The 22,044-nt window shown below is 31.4% G+C and overlaps 2 protein-coding genes, 1 long non-coding RNA gene and 4 other non-coding genes across 8 annotated transcripts; 6 read left to right on the top strand and 1 right to left on the bottom strand.

The window, feature by feature from the left end:
- The first annotated feature begins 3,450 nt into the window (after positions 1–3,450).
- On the top strand, positions 3,451–5,643 carry LOC121174791 (uncharacterized). Its single transcript, XR_005891170.1, has 2 exons — positions 3,451–3,489; positions 5,375–5,643. It is a non-coding gene; the product is annotated as an uncharacterized lncRNA (long non-coding RNA).
- Positions 3,599–3,762, top strand: LOC113001552 (small nucleolar RNA Z112). Its single transcript, XR_003266946.1, has one exon. It is a non-coding gene; the product is annotated as a small nucleolar RNA Z112 (small nucleolar RNA).
- On the top strand, positions 3,791–3,950 carry LOC113001560 (small nucleolar RNA snoR2/U65). The gene has a single exon (XR_003266954.1). It is a non-coding gene; the product is annotated as a small nucleolar RNA snoR2/U65 (small nucleolar RNA).
- LOC113001555 (small nucleolar RNA snoR77Y) lies at positions 4,015–4,092 on the top strand. The gene has a single exon (XR_003266949.1). It is a non-coding gene; the product is annotated as a small nucleolar RNA snoR77Y (small nucleolar RNA).
- Positions 5,034–5,113, top strand: LOC113001547 (small nucleolar RNA Z159/U59). Its single transcript, XR_003266941.1, has one exon. It is a non-coding gene; the product is annotated as a small nucleolar RNA Z159/U59 (small nucleolar RNA).
- Positions 5,644–8,341: 2,698 nt separating the features above from the next.
- Positions 8,342–15,161, top strand: LOC100805415 (FKBP12-interacting protein of 37 kDa). 2 transcript variants are annotated; one of them, XM_041014924.1, is made up of 14 exons: positions 8,342–8,599; positions 8,684–8,723; positions 8,808–8,875; positions 9,011–9,075; positions 9,173–9,209; positions 9,924–10,011; positions 10,134–10,198; positions 10,298–10,375; positions 10,987–11,034; positions 12,448–12,501; positions 13,322–13,483; positions 13,626–13,695; positions 13,865–13,920; positions 14,052–14,289. In XM_041014924.1, exons 1-14 carry the CDS (start codon positions 8,573–8,575, stop codon positions 14,127–14,129), a joined length of 936 nt encoding a protein of 311 aa, XP_040870858.1. In that variant the 5' UTR covers positions 8,342–8,572; the 3' UTR covers positions 14,130–14,289. The 2 variants fall into 2 exon arrangements, with proteins under 2 accessions (XP_040870858.1, XP_003522394.1); XM_003522346.5 differs by lacking the exon at positions 14,052–14,289 and adding an exon at positions 14,765–15,161 and having other exon boundaries at positions 8,348–8,599.
- Positions 15,162–16,279: 1,118 nt separating this feature from the next.
- LOC100806477 (uncharacterized) lies at positions 16,280–20,495 on the bottom strand. The gene is made up of 10 exons (XM_006578588.4): positions 20,248–20,495; positions 19,474–19,579; positions 19,204–19,360; positions 18,823–18,883; positions 18,615–18,736; positions 18,336–18,527; positions 17,669–17,941; positions 17,211–17,431; positions 16,690–16,908; positions 16,280–16,513 (listed from the first exon to the last, which is right to left on the bottom strand). Exons 1-10 carry the CDS (start codon positions 20,328–20,330, stop codon positions 16,421–16,423), a joined length of 1,527 nt encoding a protein of 508 aa, XP_006578651.1. The 5' UTR covers positions 20,331–20,495; the 3' UTR covers positions 16,280–16,420.
- Positions 20,496–22,044: the final 1,549 nt, after the last annotated feature.

Here is a 22,044-nt window from a genome sequence, read left to right on the forward strand (position 1 = left end):
AAAAATAATATTAACATATCTTTTCACTTGATAGCATTGTACTCTTGATTTAATTAAACCCCCGACAAAAATGAGAGAATATTATCAAGATTCTTTTATGGGTAAAGTTGAATTTTTTATAAAGGTGAGTCACATCAATAAACTTTTATTGTCATTTTATCCTTACATTTTGATAGTCTAATTTTTTACTTGTATATGAATAGATATTTGTCTCTGTCAACCAGAAAAACTCTCATTGATTTTTGGTGGTTGTTGATGTGTCAAAGAAAAAGATTGTTGTCATTGACTCACTTTCAACAACATTAAATAAGGATGAACTCGAATTCAATGTTAAACTATTAGTAAATATTACTCATTATTATAATGCTTAAAATGATATTAATTCAACCACCCTTGTTAATGTAATAAATAAATTTTTTGGGTATGCTCGATATATAGAAAAATTTATGTAACATGAATCCTTCTACTCATGTTCCTCAACAAAGAGATTGTTAATTAGCAAATATGAAATTGTGCATCTGAGAGGCATACAAAAGCATGGCTCATAAATTTATTGAATATGTACACTAATTAAATTACAAGTTAAAAGCTGCTAATTTTATAAAATAAGAATGATCGTGGTATCTGGGTAACAACTCGAATGATGCAAGTGAGTGCAAATGGTTATAGAATACAAGTAAGTTTAAATATTATTTTTAGTTAATTATTTTATATTGTTGTTAAATTTTACAACTATCTCCCATAAACAAATGATTGAAAAAATTTCTTTATAGGTGAAAAATGGAATAAAAATGTCTCTCACCTTAGATTTGGCCTTGGAGTCTCATAATCTGAATCACAAAAAATTAATTAAAAGGTGGCTTGAGCACCTGAGTTCTAAGCTAGCATAACACTTGAGCAAATTATGTTATAGTGTTTTCTAATGATATTTTTTGTCTTGAAAACATTTTATTAGATGTAATATTTTAATTTTTTAAATATTTTTGGATATCAATGTTTATCTATTACTGTTTTAATGTCACACTTTACAAAAATTTCTTATATAATGTTTCTACTTTTAATATTTATATCTTTTGTTGTGCCCATTCTATTAAATGTTTTTACACCTTCATTATACTGCAATTTCTTTCTATAATGTATCGGTTATAGGATACAACAAAAAAAAATTGTGGTTGTTGTTATGCATAATATAAAGTAATAATATAATATAAGATTATAATTATATTTTCAGCTTAAACATACTTTAAGTTATTTCATATATTTAATTTCTTAAATTATATTATTAAATATTGAGTTTAATTGATATACATTGTTACCGTAAAAAAAATTATTGGTTAACGATGTAAAAAGTCTTTATACTATTGGTGTATAGTAGTTTTTTTTGTTAACAAAGTGTATAGCAATTAACTCCATCAATATTAGTGCTTTATTAATTAAATATATATTAGAATTAATTTGTATAAATAAGAGTTTAATTTTATTTAATTGATAATATTTATTTGGTTTTTATTATTGTTTCGGAATAGTATTTCTCCTAGAGTTAGAAATCTCCTATTCTAGAGTATAAAATGTATTATATCTTTTGCAAGTTAATACACATGACATTATATTATTGGTTTGTTCATGAAGATATTGAAAACCCTTCAACTAATTGGGGCACGGTAGAATAAAAAAAAAGCCTATATATTCCAATAAATCTATATTAAATACCTTTAACTCTTTTTGTTTATTCGCTTATGTTATAATTGGTCCATTTATTTAAACTTATTTGTTGAAAAAAAAAACTTATTTTAATAAAATATTTTTTTTTCAGTGTATTTGTGTAAATTATTTCTACTTTAAAAATAATTTTTTTACTTATTTTGAGAATCAAATCTTTTCTAATAATTATTTATTTTAATAAAATAAATAATTTTTTGATTTTTCAGTGTATTTGTGTAAATTTTTTACTTATTAACTAAGCATTTTTTTTAAAAAAAAAATACTTATTTTAAAATTATTTATTTTAAGTGTGAATAAATTAACCCAATATGTTTTACATAAATCAATGTTTCTTGTTTTTAACGAGTGGATTTTCTTGCTATGTTTTCTAAATCAGGGGAAAATTTTGAGCATAAAATAAAACATCAACTTTTCATTCCAGCATGAGTATGATCGAGTCAGATGAAAGAAATATTTAAAAATTTAGGTTTCTAAAAAAAATATTAAAGGATCTAAGTCAATTAATTAAATATGATATGTAATTTATTGTAAGTTTTTTAATACTTTCTGTTGATTTCTATGGATAAAAAATTAGATCATATTTATTTTGGTTTATATTGGCTGATAGAATCTATCAACGAAATAATAAAAAATTGAAAATTACAAAGAAAAAATAGAGGAAAAATAGGAAATCGTGATAAAGAAAAAGAAATCTAATGAATAGTCACAAAAGTAAGAATTATAAAATTACATGCATGGAAATTGCATTAGCTTTTAACTTGGCCTTACACCATTGCTAGGTTCTGCAAGCCAAAATCCAAATAGGGACGATAGCAAGATGGAGTAGGCATGGCTAGTATTCCTCTCTTGTCTGCCCATATTCATACAACTATATCTTATGTGTTTGGATAGAAAATTTTAACTGAGAAAAATAATTTATTAAAAAAATTGAATTCCTATAATTTAGAATTCATTGTTTGAATACTTTTTATGAAGAATTTAAAATAAAATTTTAAATAACTAAAAATCTGAAATTTCATTTTCCTTTTAAAATGTGAGAAATTGAAATTCTCTTCTTATGTTTCAAGAAACACTGTCCAAACACACTCTTAAGCCAATATGAGCAAATTTTATAAATATTCACCGATTTTTATTACTATCCATAGATTTTACTACTTTTTTTTTAATACAAATAATCAATAATTGCACTAATCAACAACCCATTCGTAATAATTAAAAATAAATCAATTGATCAATACAAATAATGAAGCACGATTGAGGCAAATTTTTTATAATATAATATATAATAATATTTTAAGTAATCTTATCTTATAATACTGAATATCACACGCAAGAGTATCTCGTCGTGCCTCGTTCATTTGAGAAGAAAAAAAATGTTTAACTTACCTTTATGTACCTATTTAACTATTCAAATTGAATCTATTATAAATTTTATCCACAACAGATATATTTTTTGTCATCCTAACTGGGTTTGTTGCTTTAAAATCTGAACTGAATTAAAAGGTTTGAACCAACTAATTTTTTTCATACGAGTTTTTCTGCTTTTTTTTGTTATGTTCTAACAAACCATGATAGAGTTCACAAAGCCCAAAATCTGAAAAGTCCTTCTTTATACATCTTCGTTTGGGCCTGGTGTCGGGTCATACTCCAATACTTCAAGAACAGAAAACCCTAACGGCCCACGCAAATAAGCATGCCTATAAATATCATCTCCAAAACCCTATTCTTTCATCCCTTCACAGTATTTCTATTAGCGGGCTAGGATTGGTATGCTTCGTGTTAGTTAGTGTCTTCATTCTGATTCTCTTATTGTATGTTGTGCGATTCAGTTCGTTGTCGTTTTTGTTATGTGGATGGAAAAGCGAAAATATCCACTCACCCTATGAGGAAAGATCTCCCAAAATTGATAGGAAGTGCCGTATGACACTCTAAACGCAGCGTCAATTTAAAGAACGCTCTCATCATCCACCGATGATAATATTTTATCATCGGTCTTGATATCACGCTGCGTGTGTGATTTGAAACGGGTCTCTGAGGGTTTTCTTTTTTTAAAAAAAAATTAAGGTTAGGTCCGATGCCACGTCACTGGTAGCTATATGTGAGCATTGACCAGCGATGCTATGATTGGACCAAAAACAAGAGTGAAATTCATTTGTTTCGCATCCTGATAGGAACCTGCGGATCTCATAACCTAATGATCTGCGGAGCCGTTTTATGCGATTACATTTCTAATGTTTTGTCAAAACTTTTGGTATTCTTTTTATGTTGTTGTCATTGGAGTTGGTATCTATGAAGCCGATGAGGATTAGATTTGAATTGGAATTACCGTCTGAACATCTGATGAGAGTTTCTGGCTGACTGAGGCTTCGTATTGGTTCATGATTATTTGACTGCTTTGTAGCATGCTTGTGTGTTTTTTTATTATGCTTTTAACATTTTTCATTCAAATTTTCAGAATGTTATTTCTTCCCGTTAAACAATGTGTGCTTAATTGGTAATTTTTTAAAGTGTGACTCTTGACTTATGTGTGCAATACTCTAATAGTTTTAGGGTCCAGCAAAATATTTTGTTTCAACTTGAGTATGTAATTTGAATATGGATGAATTTTACTGCAAATTGCAGTTATTTTGTTGTAAGCCAACGATTGAAAATAATTGGAAGATTAGTGTTGTAACATATAATAATTGGAACGAATTGTAGTTATTACATGCTTGTAAGAGAGAATTGTTAAAAAGTAATAAATTCAAGGAGTTAGTAATGACTAATGAGAGGTGAGCAAACCACGGCTTGTCCAAGAGGCAGATGTAAATGCTTAGAAAGCAAATTAGCACTTTAGCAGAAACTGAAGTTCACATGGTTTCTTAATGCACATAGTTTGTATCACCTACAACTTGTAGCACTGATGCTACTACATGATAATGTAATTGTTTTGTTTTTATTTTTGTGTATTGATTAATTTAATAAATTTTTTGTATTAAACATAATGCATACCGAATAAAATATGAACAATCACACTTTTGACGATAAGGATCACATTTCTGTACAAGTAGCATCGGTGCTATAAGTTGTGGGTGGTTCCAAAAGTTAGGAATATGAATTGATATGAAGCTGGAACAAACCACCAACAAACCAAAGATCACATCGAATTGGATTTTCTGTAGTCATTGTGTGACATCAAAACCAAATCTCCTGTACACTTGACTAGATCAACTTTCACACCCTAAGTTTTTAGTTTTGCTGTGTATGATTAACTTTTAGGTACTCTGTTGGTTTTTAGCATGTAAATAGCACAAATCAATCGAATTAGCCTCATCATGATGATGAAAAAAATATAACTTTCGTTCTTCTGATATTTTCTTGAGGAATCCACATGGAGACCTGAACTGAAGGCTTTCTTATGTTTTTCTTCATATTCCCTCTGCTCTATGATGGTGATCTGTGTTTTGTCTTAATATTTAACTGTTTTTTACTTCATATTCATAAATACACGGTTAGTCTTGAAAGTTGAAATAATTCAAATTTAGCCTCTTGAATATTGTCCATGAGAAATATACATGGAGACCTGAACTGAAGAGGCTTGCTAATGTTTTTCTTTCTTTTGTCTGTAACTTTTTCACCCTTTGTCCCCTTTCACTTGTGTACAATCAATCAGGTGGCAAAGACTGGTAAAGGAAAGAAAGACCCAGTCATTAAACAAGAATAGATGTTCCTCCGTGGAGATTTTGTCATCATTGTTCTTATCTAAACGAGATTCTGCCATCATTGTTCAAGTAAATGGCTATGTAGACATTCTGGCATAAAGTTTTGATGAGGACCCCGTGAGTTATTAAATGAATTTCCGGATATTTCATGTAAACATGCACATCTAATGTTTGTATGGAAGTTTTAAAATGTAAAGATCTTTTGTTTTTCCTTGCTTAATTATGCTGAACTATTGAATATTGGAGACTATCAATTTGGGGTTGAGGCGCTCTCTCGTTACTGGAATTTCCCAGTAAGAGAGATAGACACAAAGATCTTGCTGGTCTCATACTCGAAAAATTTAAGGAAATGGAGGAGTTTTTCCCCAAACTCATGATATATTGTTGTTTCTTTTGTATTTGATTAGAGGTTTTAAAATCATAAGAAAGGTTAAATTAGTTATTTGATTTTTATAATTTCATGACTTTTATCTTTATAGGTTGAGGGTGTTCTTTTTAGATCTTATAAAAAAGTAAAAATTATAAAATTCAAAAATGAATATTGTTAGTTTTTAAAAGGATAAATAATCATTTTCATCTTAAATTATTGATAAATTTAAAATTTAGTTTTAGAACTTATAAAAAGTGACACTAAATTTTTATCGTAAATATTAATAATTTTTTGTTGAATCTAAATATTAATATGTTTTTATTAAATTAATTTATTATACTCCAAATGTTTATTACTAAAATAAATATATTAATATGATTATATAGAATATTCCAAAAATTAACACACAATTGTAATATGATATAATATTAAATATTAAATAAAAGATTTCTTCTAATAAAATTTCAATTAACGGAATACTTCTCTTTAGGTATTTTTTAGATATTTTATATTGTAAATTTTGAAACAAATTAAATAATATATACAAAAATATTAAAACTAAACATCTAAAAAAATCACTTTTTTAATAAAGCAATAAATAAGTAATTGTATATTAAATTGAATTTGTCAATCTATGTAAACATACTCATTTATCGTATATTATTATAATTTTTTAAATTGGTTATACATTTAATGAAGTTGTCAATGATTACACATTCATGATTATTTAACCTTTTTAAAATTACCAAAAAATGTCTTATTTTTTAAAACTTAATTAATGACAGAAATTATCAGGAACCAAAAAGCTAAAAGGTCAAACAACAAAATAAAATAAAATTGAGACTAAAAACGTGTCATAGGTGTCTTATAAAATTCTTTGTGCCTTGTAAATGTGTCACACGAATTAATAATATGTGAAATTTGTCTAAGTTACACTTGACACCCTTCCAACTCCCCTTAATTGTTGGGGTTCTGTTATAGTGTGCCCCCTTGATCTTATTAGTCGTAAAGGTTAACTGTGTTGGTCCTGTGATTTGCATATGACTTTTAATGATTTATTTACCCGAAATACCCTCAATCCTTACTTTTTGTAGAGAACCAGTTCCATGTTTTAGAAATTAACGTTTGCACTGTTATTGAAGGTTTCGACCTCCATTCTTCTACAAATATTGATGCTTGAGTGTGCAAAGGAAGGGGTTGATAGTTTTTTGTCCATATAATATTTCCCTTCAGTGGTTCTCTACTAAAAGGAAGGGGTGAGGGTATTGTTAGTTGTTCTTGTCCACTCTACAACAAGAACTTAAAAGTTTGGTCGGTAGCTCAGCAGTTTAAAAAAATATATAAATGATCACTTTTATCATTAAAGTGTAAACCCATAAAATTTAGACTTTAAAAAAAAAATTCTAATTTAGTTATTAAATATGAAAATATAAGATGATTATATTTTGTGTATAATCTAATGATAAATTATTTTTTAAATTTTATAATTTAATATCATATTAGTCCTTAAAAAATATAATTTAATATAAAATTGATCTTTAATTATTACAACTTAGTATTAAATAATCTCACAAACCTTTGACAAGATGCAATTATCGCACTTTTATAGATTTAGGAATTAAATCAATTTTTTATTTTTGTTTTTTTAGACTACATTCTCACTAATTTACATATTTAGATACTAAAATTGTCATTTGGTCTAAACATAGTGGGACAAAAGACAAAAATATTAGGTATAATTTTAACAAATCTCAAATGGAGTCTATATAATTTATTTTTCAAATTTGTAAAAAGTGTGATAAATTAATTTTGTGAACAATTTAATGACAAATTAATTCATGTATTTTGGAATTTAATGTCTAATTGATCATTAAAAAATACAAGTTATTGCCAAATTTATAGTTGAACATTATAATTCAATGATAAAATAATCTCATAGATTTGATGTCACGATTAATTTTCTCATGTTTTACTCAAGCAGAAGACTAAATTTAATTTTTTTTAAATAAATAATCATTTTCGCGCTTAACCTGTAAACCCGTGAAATCTAGACTTTGAAAAAAAAATTCTAATTTAATTATTAAATGTGAAAAATATATGATAATTACATTTTATGTATAATCTAATGATAGATTAATTTTTAAATTTTATAACTTAATGTCATATTAGTTCTTAAAAATATATATAATTTAATATTAAATTGATATGTAAATATTATAATTTAATACAAAATAATTTTATGAAACTTTGGCAAGATGCAAATATGTACCTTTATAGATTTAAGAACTAGATCAATTTTTTATTTTTATTTTTTTCGACTTCATTATCACTAATTTACACTAAAATTTTCATTTGGTCTAAACATAATGATAAAAATGACAGAAATAGGGGTGTAATTTCAGCAAATCTTAAATGGAGTCTATGTAATTTAATTTTTGAATTTGTAAAAATTATGACAAATTGTAAACAATCTTACACATTTAGGTCAGATCAATCTTGCATGTTTTCCTCAATCAGAAGAATAAATTTAAATTTTTTTTATCTTTAAAGGATTAATTTATTATCATCTCAAACTTTTTCTGGGACCAAAATAGGTATTTTCAGTGTGAAGCTGCACCAGAAATCGCGTAGTGGCTGCATCTCCGTTCACCACTGATCGCTTACGAGCTCGAAAAGGTTAATGAAGGAGCACGTCATTGCGCTTCTACTACTCTTCCACTTTCACAGATAACCCTATTGCATAATCGCGCTCCTTCCTCTCTAGGGTTTCTTCAACTTCATGGCTTCCCCTACTCATTTCGACGATGTAATTGCCAATATCCCTCGCCAATTTCTTTTCCTTCGCTCTCGCAATTCTCTTTAACCTCCATTTCTCTTCTGCCTAACGCAGGACTTCGATTTCGGAGGCGGATTTGGCGGAAGGCATTCAGGTTTTTTGATTTTGACGCCAAACGCTGTTTGGATTTGACTTCTTGTCGTGTTGAGTTTGATTGTTTCGTTGCTCGGAAATTTAGGTAATAAGAGGTCGTCTCCCGATTACGACGACGAGGATTATGACAACGATCCTTTTGCACCGAAGAAGGTAATGGATTTAGGTGCAGGTTATTGTTGAATATGTTTTTGTTTTCCTTCATTTTGCTGTGTTGGATTGTGGTTATGCAGGAAGTGTTTAGATTGAGGAAAGTTAAATAACTTGAATGATGTTATTGTGTTGCAGGCTATAACAAAAGCTGAAGAAGCTTCTGGTGTAACAACAGGAATGATCTTGTCACTTCGTGAGAGGTATTATAGATGATGTGAGATATGTTGTACTTTGCTAAGATTGCTGTAAATTATTTGGGCCTAAAATATATTTTTTTTTTAACTTTGTATTGTGCAGTCTCCAGAACTGTAAGGATACACTTGCAACATGCCAAGTACGTTTTTCTTTAAAGAATTGACATTGTTTGCTCCCTAGTTCTGTTCCTGGTATCTTTTTGTTTTTCTTTATGAAAGAATTTGAACTTTTGTTTTGAAGGAAGGAAACTTTAGTTATAATTTATATGATTTAAGACTTGGATCCATAAGTGATTTGCAATGAAAAGGCTTCGATGTTCATGTATAACGTTTGGATGGTAATGATTTGGAACCAAATGTTCTTGCAGCATTCCCTTCAATCCTCCATTTCCATAGCTACCTCTAGTCTGTTAGAATTGAGGGTTGTTGATGGGAACCCGAGCCATATTGGTCTCAACCAGTGGCCCCAATACAGAGAAGAGAAGCTTATTAAGGTGTGCACCTGAAGGCCCAAACACCCAGGCCTTAACTCTCACCTTAGGCAAGAAGTGGAATGGGAGGGAAAAGTTAATAATGGAATATAGGGGAATAATGGAATATTGGGGATAGGGGCTTTTATTTGAATTGTAATTGGAGGTCAGAGAGTTTCTCTCACTTGGGGGCTTAGCCCTTTCTTCTTGTATTGCCTATTTTCATTGCATAATATGCTGAACTCAATAGGAATATCATTGGTGCTTTCAGTTGTCTTGCTTTTTGTACAAATTTCCACATATGATAGTCATATTCTCATATCATAGGTTTAGTTGTACTTTTTCCTTGCTTCTTAACATTGACCAGATCATTGCATTTTCTAGAATGAACTTGAGGCTGCAAAATCAGAGATTCAGAGTTGGCATTCTACACTTAAAAATCAGCCATCCATACTTGCCGGGATCACTCCAGGTTTGCTTGTGCTGTGTTTTACAAGTGACATATGCTGTATTAATTGTTCAGGAACTAAATCTCTTCACCATTATTTTGTGTTCTAAATGTATACCTGAACAACTATTTAATCTTCTTTCTAGAGCCCAAGATGTTGATTAATTATCTGCAGGCCTTGAAATCCTCTGAAGAGTCTTTAAGAGAGCAGGTTTAGAATCTATTTCTCATTTTTTTTTCCTTTGAAAATAATTCATCATCCATTGATCTGGTTTCATTGATCCTTTATCATTTTCCTATTGGATATCAGCTTGAAAAGGCAAAGAAAAAGGAAGCTGCATTCATTGTAACATTTGCAAAACGAGAACAAGAGATAGCAGAGTTGAAGGTAATTACCTTAAAATAAGGTTCTTGTCTGTTATTGCATTCACATAATTTTGTATGTGTGTTTCTTTTTGGCATCAACCATGACCACCTCAGTAAATTCCATCTTTCTTCTTCAAGAAGGGAGTAGGAAGAAATCTGAAGTGCAGTCTTTCTTTCTCTCACCCTTTATCATTAACATCTAACAACAAGGAACATCAAATAATTGTCTGTATGAGGTTTCACTATATTCTGCTTTACATCTGCAATGCTCTTCGAAGGAAGGTGCTGTAAGTTTTGTAGTCTTGAATGTTATATCTATTATTGACCTAGTTGGGAGCTGGAAAACATTTATTGTGGTCAATTTGGACATTTCAGTAGAAATTTTACCTCTCTTTTATTCTGTTCAATTGTAAAGTGTCTGTGTACACCTAATAAATGGTCTGGATTCTGGAATGGTCACTTAATAATTTTCAACTACGTGACCATCTCCATCCTATCAATATGTTGTTGGCTGCTCAATCACTAGAGCTGTACATACTTCCTATCCTATTGTTTTTGTTTTTGTTGCTGCTGTTCTTTTTATTTTGTTATTTATTTTTCTTTTTGTTTATGGTTGTCTGAAAACTTCTCCAGTCTGCGGTGCGAGATCTGAAAGTGCAACTCAAGCCACCATCAATGCAGGTAAGTTTATAACATGAACGTTTAAGTGGATCTATGGAATCAATTTGTTTGCTGATGATTCTTCTTTTCGCATTTATTTTAGAATCCCACTGGTTTTCCAGCTTCTTTTGAGGCATTGTAGAGATTGCTTTTGATTCCTTTCTCAGTTGCTTGTATTTCAATTTTTTTGGTTGTGTACTGCATCTAGCTTAGCATATATGTACATGTAACAGTAGTACATGCCATTCAGTACTAAAGAGCATGGGTCTTGAACTACTACATCGTTTATTTGATTATTTTCATATTGTTTATAACCTAATTGACTTGTTTAAAACTTCAGTATATGTAAGAAAAAAGTTGTATTTTTTTCTACCTTACCAACAATGATGACATTCCCAATGAATTCATCTTCGTTAGGATAGATGTAATATTTTACAGTTTTTTATAATTATAATAAATATAAAATCAATTCAAAATGTCCATGTCATCTAGTGTCTGATCTAGGACCTTAGATTAGTAGGGCCAATTTAATAAAAAAATAAAAATTGACGATAATTATTATAATATGAAGATAAATGTATGCATGTTAAATCATATTAAAAATTTCAGGAATATTATTCACCATGAGATCAGAGAAAAATATAAAAACTTGTAATACCCATTAGTAATTTTTCCCAAGTTGAGGGGGTGCTTTTGCCCACACCCACCAGGGAAGAAAAACTATAAAATTTTATAGGTGTCGTCCAATTTTAAATCTAAAACACTGAGCAGGTATGTAGGTATGATGCTTCAAACACAGCAGAAAATGGCTCATGTTGCATGTGCTACCAAGGGCAATAAACACCCACGTCACAACACAGTGGGGTTCTTGTCTCGTTGGCATTGCCCTGTGCTAATGTGCCATACTGCACCATTAACATCATTGAACATACTAGTGTTTTTCTTTTTACTTTAATTTAATTCATTTTAACATGTACCATTGTACCTATGTATTGACTCTAGGGATAGAAGATATCGGGATATTACTTTTTTAGGTCAATATTGGGTGGTCCACTTTAGTTTTGGACCACAATGATCCCCTCTGTATAATAGGTGACTGTATTATTTTAATATAACAATTCTGCATAATCATGTCCGATGGCTATCAATGTAGGATCACTGGTGGTCCAGGGCCACCTTATATGTTTACTAAAATTTGACAAATAAGGAATGATATTGAATTGTCCTTATAGTGGTTCCTCTGTATTTTCACAGCATGGTTAGGTGCTATTTTTGTGTTTGCGGCATCTTTGTTTGTATCATCTCACATGTTTGTTGAAAGTTAATCCCGCTGTGCAACTTCCCCATCAAGTTGGTTGTATCTTGTATTCTATTTTTGTTCTTTTGGTTCTCCAAATGATAATGCCTTGATATCCTTTGGAATATAATTTTCAGGCTAGGAGGTTGTTACTAGATCCAGCTGTTCATGAAGAGTTCACGCGTTTAAAGGTTTGTTATTCAACTTGATGCTGACTTTTATTGAATAAAGTTTGATCTCTTTCTCTGTCAGACACATGGAGGTGGGGAAAATTGAGTGTGATAACTCATGTTGCAATAGGAAAAGGTTAGTTAGTCCAAGTTGTCTACTCAGGTTTTTTCGCTGAGGGATATAGTGAAGAAACATATTGTTACTGTGTATGATGAACAGTGTTGTCACAAAATAGCAGTTGTGTCCAATCCTGATACTCCATGTGCTTTACATGGAATGCTCTCGATAATATCTCTTAGCTTATCCAAATAAAAAACATAATAGCAGTTGCGTTCCTTGTTCACTGGGGTAGCAGTAAGAGATTTTTGTATTTTAGAGGTCACAAAATGAAATGGAACAGAATTAACACAAGATGGAAGAGTATTAGCAAGCTTTGTAGTTTGTACTATGGGTATGTGATGCAGACAGTGCTTGTAACATGAGGTAAAGGGGATAACTTCAATGGTAGAGGGTGGTTATAGATGTGTAAATGTGATTTTCAGATGGCATGTTAGAATAGGAAAATTCCAGAGACAAATCCAGAGCTGACTTCCTTCTGAGATGTGTTTGGCTCATTTACAGATGCTTTAGAGCCGATATCTTGTATATGTTGTCTTGATTGTGTTTTCTTTTGGCACAAGATAGTTGTTTTAGTTATATGTTTCTTTTCTTTCATATACGTCACATATCCTCACTTCCTACATATATTAACAATTTCTTTCAGTTGTTATGGGACATTTTATTTGCATTCATGGTTGCCCCTTATTATTAGTTCTTACAAAATTTCTCATCTGATAATAGAACTTAGTTGAGGAAAAGGATAAAAAAGTAAAGGAGTTGCAAGATAACATTGCTGCTGTAAGTTTTACTCCCCAAAGCAAGATGGGGAAGATGCTGATGGCTAAATGTAGAACCCTGCAAGAGGAAAATGAAGAGATTGGAAATCAAGCGTCTGAGGGGAAGGTGCTTCCATCGTTGCTTTATGCCTCTAATTGTCACTTTCCCCCCTATTTGTGTTGTAATAGTAACAGAAAGTAATGTTACACCTGCATGCGTGCCCCCATTTGTCTTCATTTTCCTTTTTTGTTTCCCTCTTGGTATGCAGATGCATGAATTAGGGATGAAACTTGCATTGCAGAAGTCCCAAAATTCACAACTTAGAAATCAATTTGAAGGTTTGTAGTTGAATGGAATTATTTTAATGTTGTTCTGCCTCTTTAATCCCTTGACTTGCACCAGCTACTCTCTGCAGTGTCACCTTTTAGATTCATATAAAGTGCATTATCTATGGACCTTTATATATTAGAAACTTATATAAACACTAGTCGTTGACATTGACTACAGGGTTGCAGAAGCACATGGAAGGACTGACAAATGATGTGGAAAGATCCAATGAAATGGTGTTCACTTCTTTCTCCTTTTCTATTTTTCTGGTTATTTAAAGATTGCTGTGCATGTTCTGTTATACTTTTTGTATACTTAGAATCTGTTTATATCCCACTCAAGCAAATGTTTTCCATGGTTTGTGCAGAAAATATTAAAAGAATACCAACTTATCACAGACACACCATTTGGTTCTGTATCATTTTGGTGGTGTCTGTACTTATAAATTTTGTTTTTCAAGCTCGGACTACCATTTCTTGTTTTTTGGGTACTTATTCATGGAAGATTTTACTTGACATGTTTATTTAGAAATTGAGTGGTTTACAAATTAACAAATTGTAAATCTTATATAATACATTTGAAATAGAATCTTGTGTAGTTGCTAATCTCCTTGTACTTGTTCTTGGAAGATTTTACTTTGATGTTTATTTAGGAAATCGAGTGGCTTAGAGAATCAAATATTAACACATGATATATATCTTATTGTAATTCAATTATAAATATGAATCTTGCGTAAATGTTTATATCTCTCCCTCTCTCTCTCTGCGTACGTGTTTTTTCCTTAAAAAATTTAATATATCTTAATTTTTGTTTAGCTCAGTTCGTTTAAATTTTATTGTCATTGTCTGGGCTTCATAGCCATAGGTGCCAATTCAACACCCCATTTTCTGAAACTAGCATTGCCCCCAAGAGCATGGTATTGAGCATGGTTTTCTCTGTATGAATGCGTTAAAAAAATTTGACGATTATCCGAACGTGGCATTTTAAATTTTATAAACAAGATTAAACAGTAGTCTTCTTAGCAGATACAGGCAAATTGATATTTGAGAATCCAACCAAAAATGGATGATTTCGTTGCAGGTTCTTATGTTACAAGAAAAATTAGAAGAGAAGGATCGGCAGATACAGAGACTAAAACATGAGATTAAACAGAAGAACTTGGAGGATCAAAGACTAAAACATGAGCTTCAACAGAAAAACTTGGAGGATCAAAGACTAAAACATGAACTTCAACAGAAGAACTTGGAGGATGGAAATGACAATAATGCCGGGGAGGCTGCTAACTAATTTGATATATATATATATATATATATATATATATATATATATATATTTACTGCTGTACATTATATTAATTTTTTTTGCGAAAACTGTGGATATTTATGAGGAATGATTATGCTTCTGCTTTGAATGGAATTATGGAAAATATAGTAGATGGAGCTACTTTTTAATACAATTCATGACATTTAGTCTGTTACAAGGGAGGGAGGTAGGGAAAAATTATAAATAGTAAACTTTCTAAATAAATTTCAAGATAGGGCAATGCTACCGTGGACCACCTTATAAGTGATCTAAAAAGTGCACATTTTTATTCACGGCTAGATTCATCTAATCCTCACTGATATAGCATGTACCTTGGATTATTCTCTCCCCAATTAGAAACTCTCCACCACCTGCAGCACCAGCCGACGACCCCATTACTGCTGTGTATATCTCAGAAACAGAAACTCCTCCTCCATTAGCTACACTGCCTTTGCCATTGCCGTGGTCTACTGCCTTCGCCTCCCAGAAAATACCGCAGTGTATTAAATATAAACCATTCAAATATTCACAAAACAAAAATTCCAAATTAGAATGCTTCACTTGAAAAGATCGTATGATCCTTTGTGAGGGAAAAAGAATCTCCAAAAACTATAAATCATATAAATTCACCTTAATCCCACAAGGCAAAAGAAAAAACAGGAGACAAATCATGAACATGTATAGCACAGTGGATTGGAACAAATCGGTGTATAAAGTTGTAAACTTTTACCAAATAGATTTACAATGCTTTTGAATTTCCAGTTTCTAATTTCTGATTGAAGCAGCCATTGTGAAATGGAAATGGTGGCAAAATTTATCAATTGGGTTTCATATATATGGTGATAAAAAAAATATGGGTTGTTTGTGTTTAAGATTAAATGACGGAAGAGGTACATGATATTGTTGGAGAAATCGATATGTGCAAGGCCAAGTGGAGGAGGTGTCCATGGAGGGATGCCGGAGAGATGATGAGGTTTTTGTGTTTGTTTGTGGGTGTGAGGATGACGAAGGGGCCGAAAGTGAAGGATGCGAGGGAGGCCAGGAGTTCTGTGAGGAGGGTTATGTGTTTGGATTTGGTGGATTCCATGAACAAGTGAGGATTCCGGCTCGTGGTAGTTCCTACCAAGATTTGAGGTCGCAACATCATTCCCGATGCTGGACTACAGGATCTTGTCGTTAGGTACATGTCGGAAGTGTCACCGGAGATAGCGGAGACATGACCGAAGAAATCAAGGCGTTGCCGGAGACAACTAAGAGATGGAGAATAAAGAGGAGAAAATATGATACAGATGCTGTACAATAACCTTGTGCTACTTAGATTAATCAAAGTACTGTAAATAATGGTCCATAATGAACCACCTATTAAGGTGGTTCACCCTAGAATCCTCCTTCAAGACATGGACACTAAATATCTCTGTGACTCCACTACTAATTTCAACGAGACCATCCCAAACCAGAAGTACCAACGTTTCCAACTGGTTGAATAGGTTCTACCAAGCCCTTCGTAGAACTGCCAAGCCCTTCCCCCTGCACATCGATACAAAATGATTACTATACAATGATAATTTCTTGTAAAAATAAGTGTGCATAAGCCTGAAGCATTTGAGAAAGTTGTGATAGGAGTTGAAATTATATTAGCAATTCTTAAGAATTTTCAATAAAATAAAAAGGAGTAATTTGATGATAAGAAAGTAAGAAGATACCTCCTTCCAACCCATGCTTTTTAGAAGTTTTCTAGCATAACTACCAGCTCCAAATGACATCTCCAAGGCCTCTGCCGTAGCTTCTTGTGGACAATCATCAACAGGTGAAGATGGTGTATTATAAATGTCCGACAGATTCTTCTGTCCTGGACCCATGCCGAAGCCACCATGCAATATTCTTCTTTCAGCAGCCCTATCTCTGTATTGATGTTTTATTTTCTGGCAGAGAAAACAGCAAATTAGTTGAAGACTAACAGATTGTGGAGATATCCTTATATGTAGTCAAACAAGAAATACAAGCTTAGAATTGTTCTCCATGTCGTTATATTCTCTCAACTTCCCTAACCCGCAACTCTGATTGAGTAATGAAAATTTTATAAGCCTTAGCAGTCAGTTACTGTAGATGTCTACTAACTTCTATCATTCTATGTGCTTTCTCAAGAAGTTGGACATCTATTTATTATAATTATAATATGAAGAAAATGAAGCAACTTGTTTGATTTCTAAATCAGAATACACACCTTAGAGGCAGAGAGCTGACTTGGCAATGCAGACAAATCCTTCTCAATAGGGGTTTCATCCAAAGCTGAAGCAGAGCTTTCACTGGACTTAGAGTGACGTTTGATTTTTCTATTAGGTGATAACTGGGGAAAATCCCAATGTTCTGTTGGATTGGAAGAATCATAAGTTGATAATGAAGCCACATATTTTGCGCTAGGATTTCGCAATCTGTACAATTGTCCTGATAAAAGAACATGACAAGCAGCCATATTCAGTCCAGAGAGTACCTCTAGCACGGTACTGAAAATCCCAATACTGCTGTATTTTAAAAATTACTAATCCGTGATTTTAAAATGAAATTTGACAGGTTATATAGGAAAGATATACAAGCATGATTTTTTTTTTTAAATTACATATGATTACATCTCATGACTTGGAGAAAGATATTTACTAGCAAATATGAGAGTAAAATGCAAACCTGTTTTAACTCGTACCAGATCGAGATGTGCTTCACAGATGGGAGCAGATCTTAATTTCCCTCCACTGAAAGGGATAGATGGATGTTGCTTTGCAGATGGTTTAACCAGTCTACCAACCAACCTTGCCATCTTATCTTTTCCATCTCTTTTGGATCCCGTAACCATTTCCCAATCCCACAAGTCCACAATTGGAACCTCTGAAACCAGATCTTTCCCTGATTCAGTAACTTGACCATATTGAGCTCGCCATTTCTCTTCATCCAATGAGATGGCTGTAAAGGTATACATCAAGAATCAAGTATATGAATAAAAGTAGCATGCAATTACACACATGGTATGGAAACTGTACTATAATGTCCATGCAGAAAAAGAAAAACAGTTAACAGGAAACTCAAAGCAAACTAGTTGCAGAATTAAAATAGACAAGGAAACAAGCCCATGTTAGATTATTTGGACATTTAAGGAAACACGTTCATTCTGGCACTATATCCAAGGTGCGCATCATAATGATTTTTCTACAAAATAAAATTTAGAAGTGTATAGAGTATATAGACTGAAATAGTTTTTATAGACACAAGCTGGCAAGCATATGCCATATTCAAATCTTGTTGCTTTTCAAATGATTATACATATGAAGCAGACAAGCATGCAAATCAGTGGAAATACCTTCATCTATGGTACTTCTATCAGCTATGCCATATTCGTCCTCCATGTCTGGGATCCATTCACCTTCTTCCAGTTCATAAGTGTTGCTATAAGGTATACCTTCATCCACAGTACTTCTATTATCAGCTAAGCCATTTTCATCTCCTGGTTCTAGGATCCACTCGCCTTCCACTTCGTAAGTTTTGCTGTAAGCTATACATTCAGAAAACAAATTCATTTAGGAGCTGTATTAGATATCACATAAGAAAAAAACTAAAGAAGTTGTATACAAGTACAAACCATCAGCTGCTAACGAGTTATATCTATCATCTGTTTCAAATGGCACTGTCACTGCATCGGCTTCACTAACTTCTATGTTCTTGTAGCCAGATAAGTAAAGATCGATAAGCGTGTCCTCTAACCTGTTAGTTAGCAAAATGAAGAATTTGCATGCGAAAATTTTGAAGGTAAAGATCATCAATGGAATAAGGATGTGTAAGGTGGATACCATTCTGATGGTGGTGGAGGAGGATCTTCACAAGTTGGACTACTCACGGAATTTGGGGTATCTATTACAAAGACAGCCACTTAGATAACTGAAGTTACTCATATTAACTACTGCTGCATGTCTGAAATACCAAAATGTTGATGCTCGAAGAGTAGTAGAATATCAATTGCCTATTAGATTAATATAACAAAGTGCAAATATTGGGGACATGACAAGGCAGCACTTGGCAGCAACCCCCTGTCCCTGGCTACTGCAGAAGTTGTTTCCTATCATCATCATACTGTAATATTGTTGACAAGACTATTTTTGATAGTATGGTCATCGGGAATTAATGCAAATACAGAAATAAAGTTGGCAGGTTATGAGGTTAATATTACTCACCAGCAGGCGCTTCATCAGCCAGGGTTCCTATCTGTTGGTTAGTTTCAAATTTACTTTCAAGGAAGGAAGGGTGATCCTCATTGTTGTTACCATCATATATTTGTTGAGGATTTTCTTTTGTAGTTTCCTTGCACTGATACATTTCTACATTATCATCCTGAGATAACAATGCAATAAAATTTAAGTTTCCAACATACGATGATAGTGATTTAAGAGTTTAGCTCTGAAAAATATCAATGCTGTATAGATTAGTTAGAAGTCCAAACCTACCTCTTTGGTACCTAAAAGCACATAATTCCCATCCTCAAATTTGTAATAAGCACCATCTTTGTTGCTATAGTACCAGCCAGCATTAGGGTCATGGTAGAATCCACTACTGCACAAAGTTAAATACATTTTACCCCAACAAATAAAGAGAGGAGACAAAGTTAATTGACTACCATTTTTTTTTATATAAAAAAAAGAAGCATTTTATCATATTCATGATTTACATGCAATCTACAGACTATCACATACATGATACATGCAAACCAAAAGAAGGATCTGTTTGGTTGGAGGGTGTGGAATCATATAAGTCATTCTCATGATTGATTGGGTTGTTTTTTGGGAAAGAAAAAACTCATTCCCAATCCGGTAATTCCCATTTAATTTCATAAGAAAACCAAATTATTTTTCATCCTATTTTCTTTTGATCAACTCTAATTTCTAACACACCATACATAGCGTAGAGTAATCATGAAATTCCATCCATACTCATATCAAACAAAAAGAATGGAGGTGAACATTCCATTCCCAATCTATCCAATTCAAGCATTACTGTATGTTAAAAAAAAAAACGCTAATTTCAATACCACTATAGCTTCGGGGTTACACAATAGATAAACAAGCACCAATACATAACGAAATTTTAATGTTCCGAAAATATGAATCACTAAAAGTTAAATTGAATGAACAATCATAGCTTCTAGCTATAAAATTTCAATCAATAATTAAGGAAAATTCATTCATCGATGAGTATTTTCGAAATTGGGGGGAAAGGAAAACCTGGCGTGGAAGTAAAGTTGTGAATTCTCATCCCAAACAAATGAAGAATCACTATTTTCACGATATTCAGAATCTGCGTCCATAGCTTCTGTCTGAACTTCATTCAATTGCTGAATCTCTCTTTTGTTGTCGTTGGAATCTTCTGAAACAAATTCTTGTAGTGAACGGAGGAGCAAAGCAAACACGGCTGTTGCTTCCTGCACCTCCAGGTTTCTTCCTGCACCCTTTCCGAAATATTTTTTTTACCTTTTGGTTGGTTATTCCGAAAAGCCAAAATCTGTAATTATTCTATAATGTAATTTTACATTTTCGATTGGTCATTGTTTTGGAAGAAAAAAATAAATGCATGGAGTAACTTGGAACGAGCATAGGTTTAGTGTGCATAGGTTTTAAAAGTATTTTTAAAATTAAAAGTAATAAAAACATTTCCATTTTATTTTATTGGTCCCTATAGTTTCATGATTTTTTACCTTTTTAATTCTTATAGTATAAAAATAGTCTTTTTAGTCCCTATAATTTAGATTTTAATTCTCTTTTAGTCTTTATAGTTTAAAAGTGTTCTTTTTAGTCCTTATAATTTACAAATTTTCTTTTAGTCCATATAATTTAAAAACTATAGGGATAAAAAAGTAAAAAATGATGAAACTATAAGGATTAAAAAGATCACTTTTAAAACTACAGAGAGACTAAAAAGAGAATTAAAATGTAAACTATAAGAACTAAAAAGACCACTTTTAAATTATTGGGACTAAAAAAGTAAGAATAATGAAACTATAAGAACCAAATGAGTAATTTAACATTATTGTATAAGAAATATGTTTTTTTTATTCTCAAGTGTCGGAAAGAAGTTATATAACGATTATATAAAAAAAGCGTGAAGCTAGTCTAAAATTAAAAATATGAAAAAAATGGTTAAATTACGGATGAGTACGTTTATTTTTATTTTTTTTACATACAATTAAAAGCTAATTTTTTTTTTTAATTTTTTTGGATTAAAATTACTTATTTTCATTTTAATATGGTACTTATTGATTAGTGAGACATATATAGTTATAGATTATGGATGTCTGTGGAAGAATTTAAGTATTAATTAGCGAGCAAATTAAATACAGTTTAATTACTACGGAGTACCTTAGTCATGTTTATATGGTCTCTACTCTCTGCAGAGTAAGCTAATAGTTTTCAAGGAACTAAAAATCATAGTTACTTTGTAATTTTAATTTGTTGTCTTGTATGGTTCATCTTTTTAAGTTGGCTTCATTTGTTCTTGTTTTCTAGTTTGCCACAATAGTTGTACACGGCAAGCCGAATACAAATATTTGTATGTGAGACTTCATAATTTGAAAGATAAGGTTTTATGAATTATAGTGATTTTATTTGATTTCATTTGAATTTTGACAATGGGCAGGTAAGATTTTACAGTGTCTGTCTTTATATTCGCATTTTAAAAAAAATTCTAGTATCAAAGTTGATATATGTATAGTAATAACTTTAATCGTAGTATGTATATCAGTGAGTATCATATTTACATTCACGATCCACACTTTATTTCTCTATAAAGTTGATGAATCGTTAAAAATTTAATTAAAATAATTATTACAAATAAATTAAAAATGCATTCTTAAATTTAAAAAATATAACTTTAAAAACATCCACACACAATATTAAAAATAAGGAAGAATAATATTAAATCATTCAAACTCAAGTCATAGATAAATAATACAAACATAATTATCCAATTTGGACATAATGATTCTTAAAGTTTATGATGTTCTAATCACTTAACAAAATTTTAAT

The sequence above is a fragment of the Glycine max genome, chromosome 4 (genome assembly GCF_000004515.6).
Source record: "Glycine max cultivar Williams 82 chromosome 4, Glycine_max_v4.0, whole genome shotgun sequence".
Taxonomy (NCBI): Eukaryota; Viridiplantae; Streptophyta; class Magnoliopsida; order Fabales; family Fabaceae; genus Glycine; species Glycine max.

What these genes read in the sequence shown, in the direction of transcription:
- LOC100805415 (XM_003522346.5), top strand. Translation starts at nt 8,573, where the DNA reads ATGGCTTCCCCTACTCATTTCGACGAT. An exon ending in CCCCTACTCATTTCGACGAT is followed by an intron (nt 8,600 to 8,683) that starts GTAATTGCCAAT and finishes TGCCTAACGCAG; the next exon opens with GACTTCGATTTCGGAGGCGG. An exon ending in ATACACTTGCAACATGCCAA is followed by an intron (nt 9,210 to 9,923) that starts GTACGTTTTTCT and finishes TGCATTTTCTAG; the next exon opens with AATGAACTTGAGGCTGCAAA.
- LOC100806477 (XM_006578588.4), bottom strand. Translation starts at nt 20,330, where the DNA reads ATGGACGCAGATTCTGAATATCGTGAAAATAGTGATTCTTCATTTGTT. An exon ending in TAGAAGTACCATAGATGAAG is followed by an intron (nt 17,942 to 18,335) that starts GTATTTCCACTG and finishes ATACCTTTACAG; the next exon opens with CCATCTCATTGGATGAAGAG. An exon ending in GTCAGCTCTCTGCCTCTAAG is followed by an intron (nt 16,909 to 17,210) that starts GTGTGTATTCTG and finishes TTTCTCTGCCAG; the next exon opens with AAAATAAAACATCAATACAG.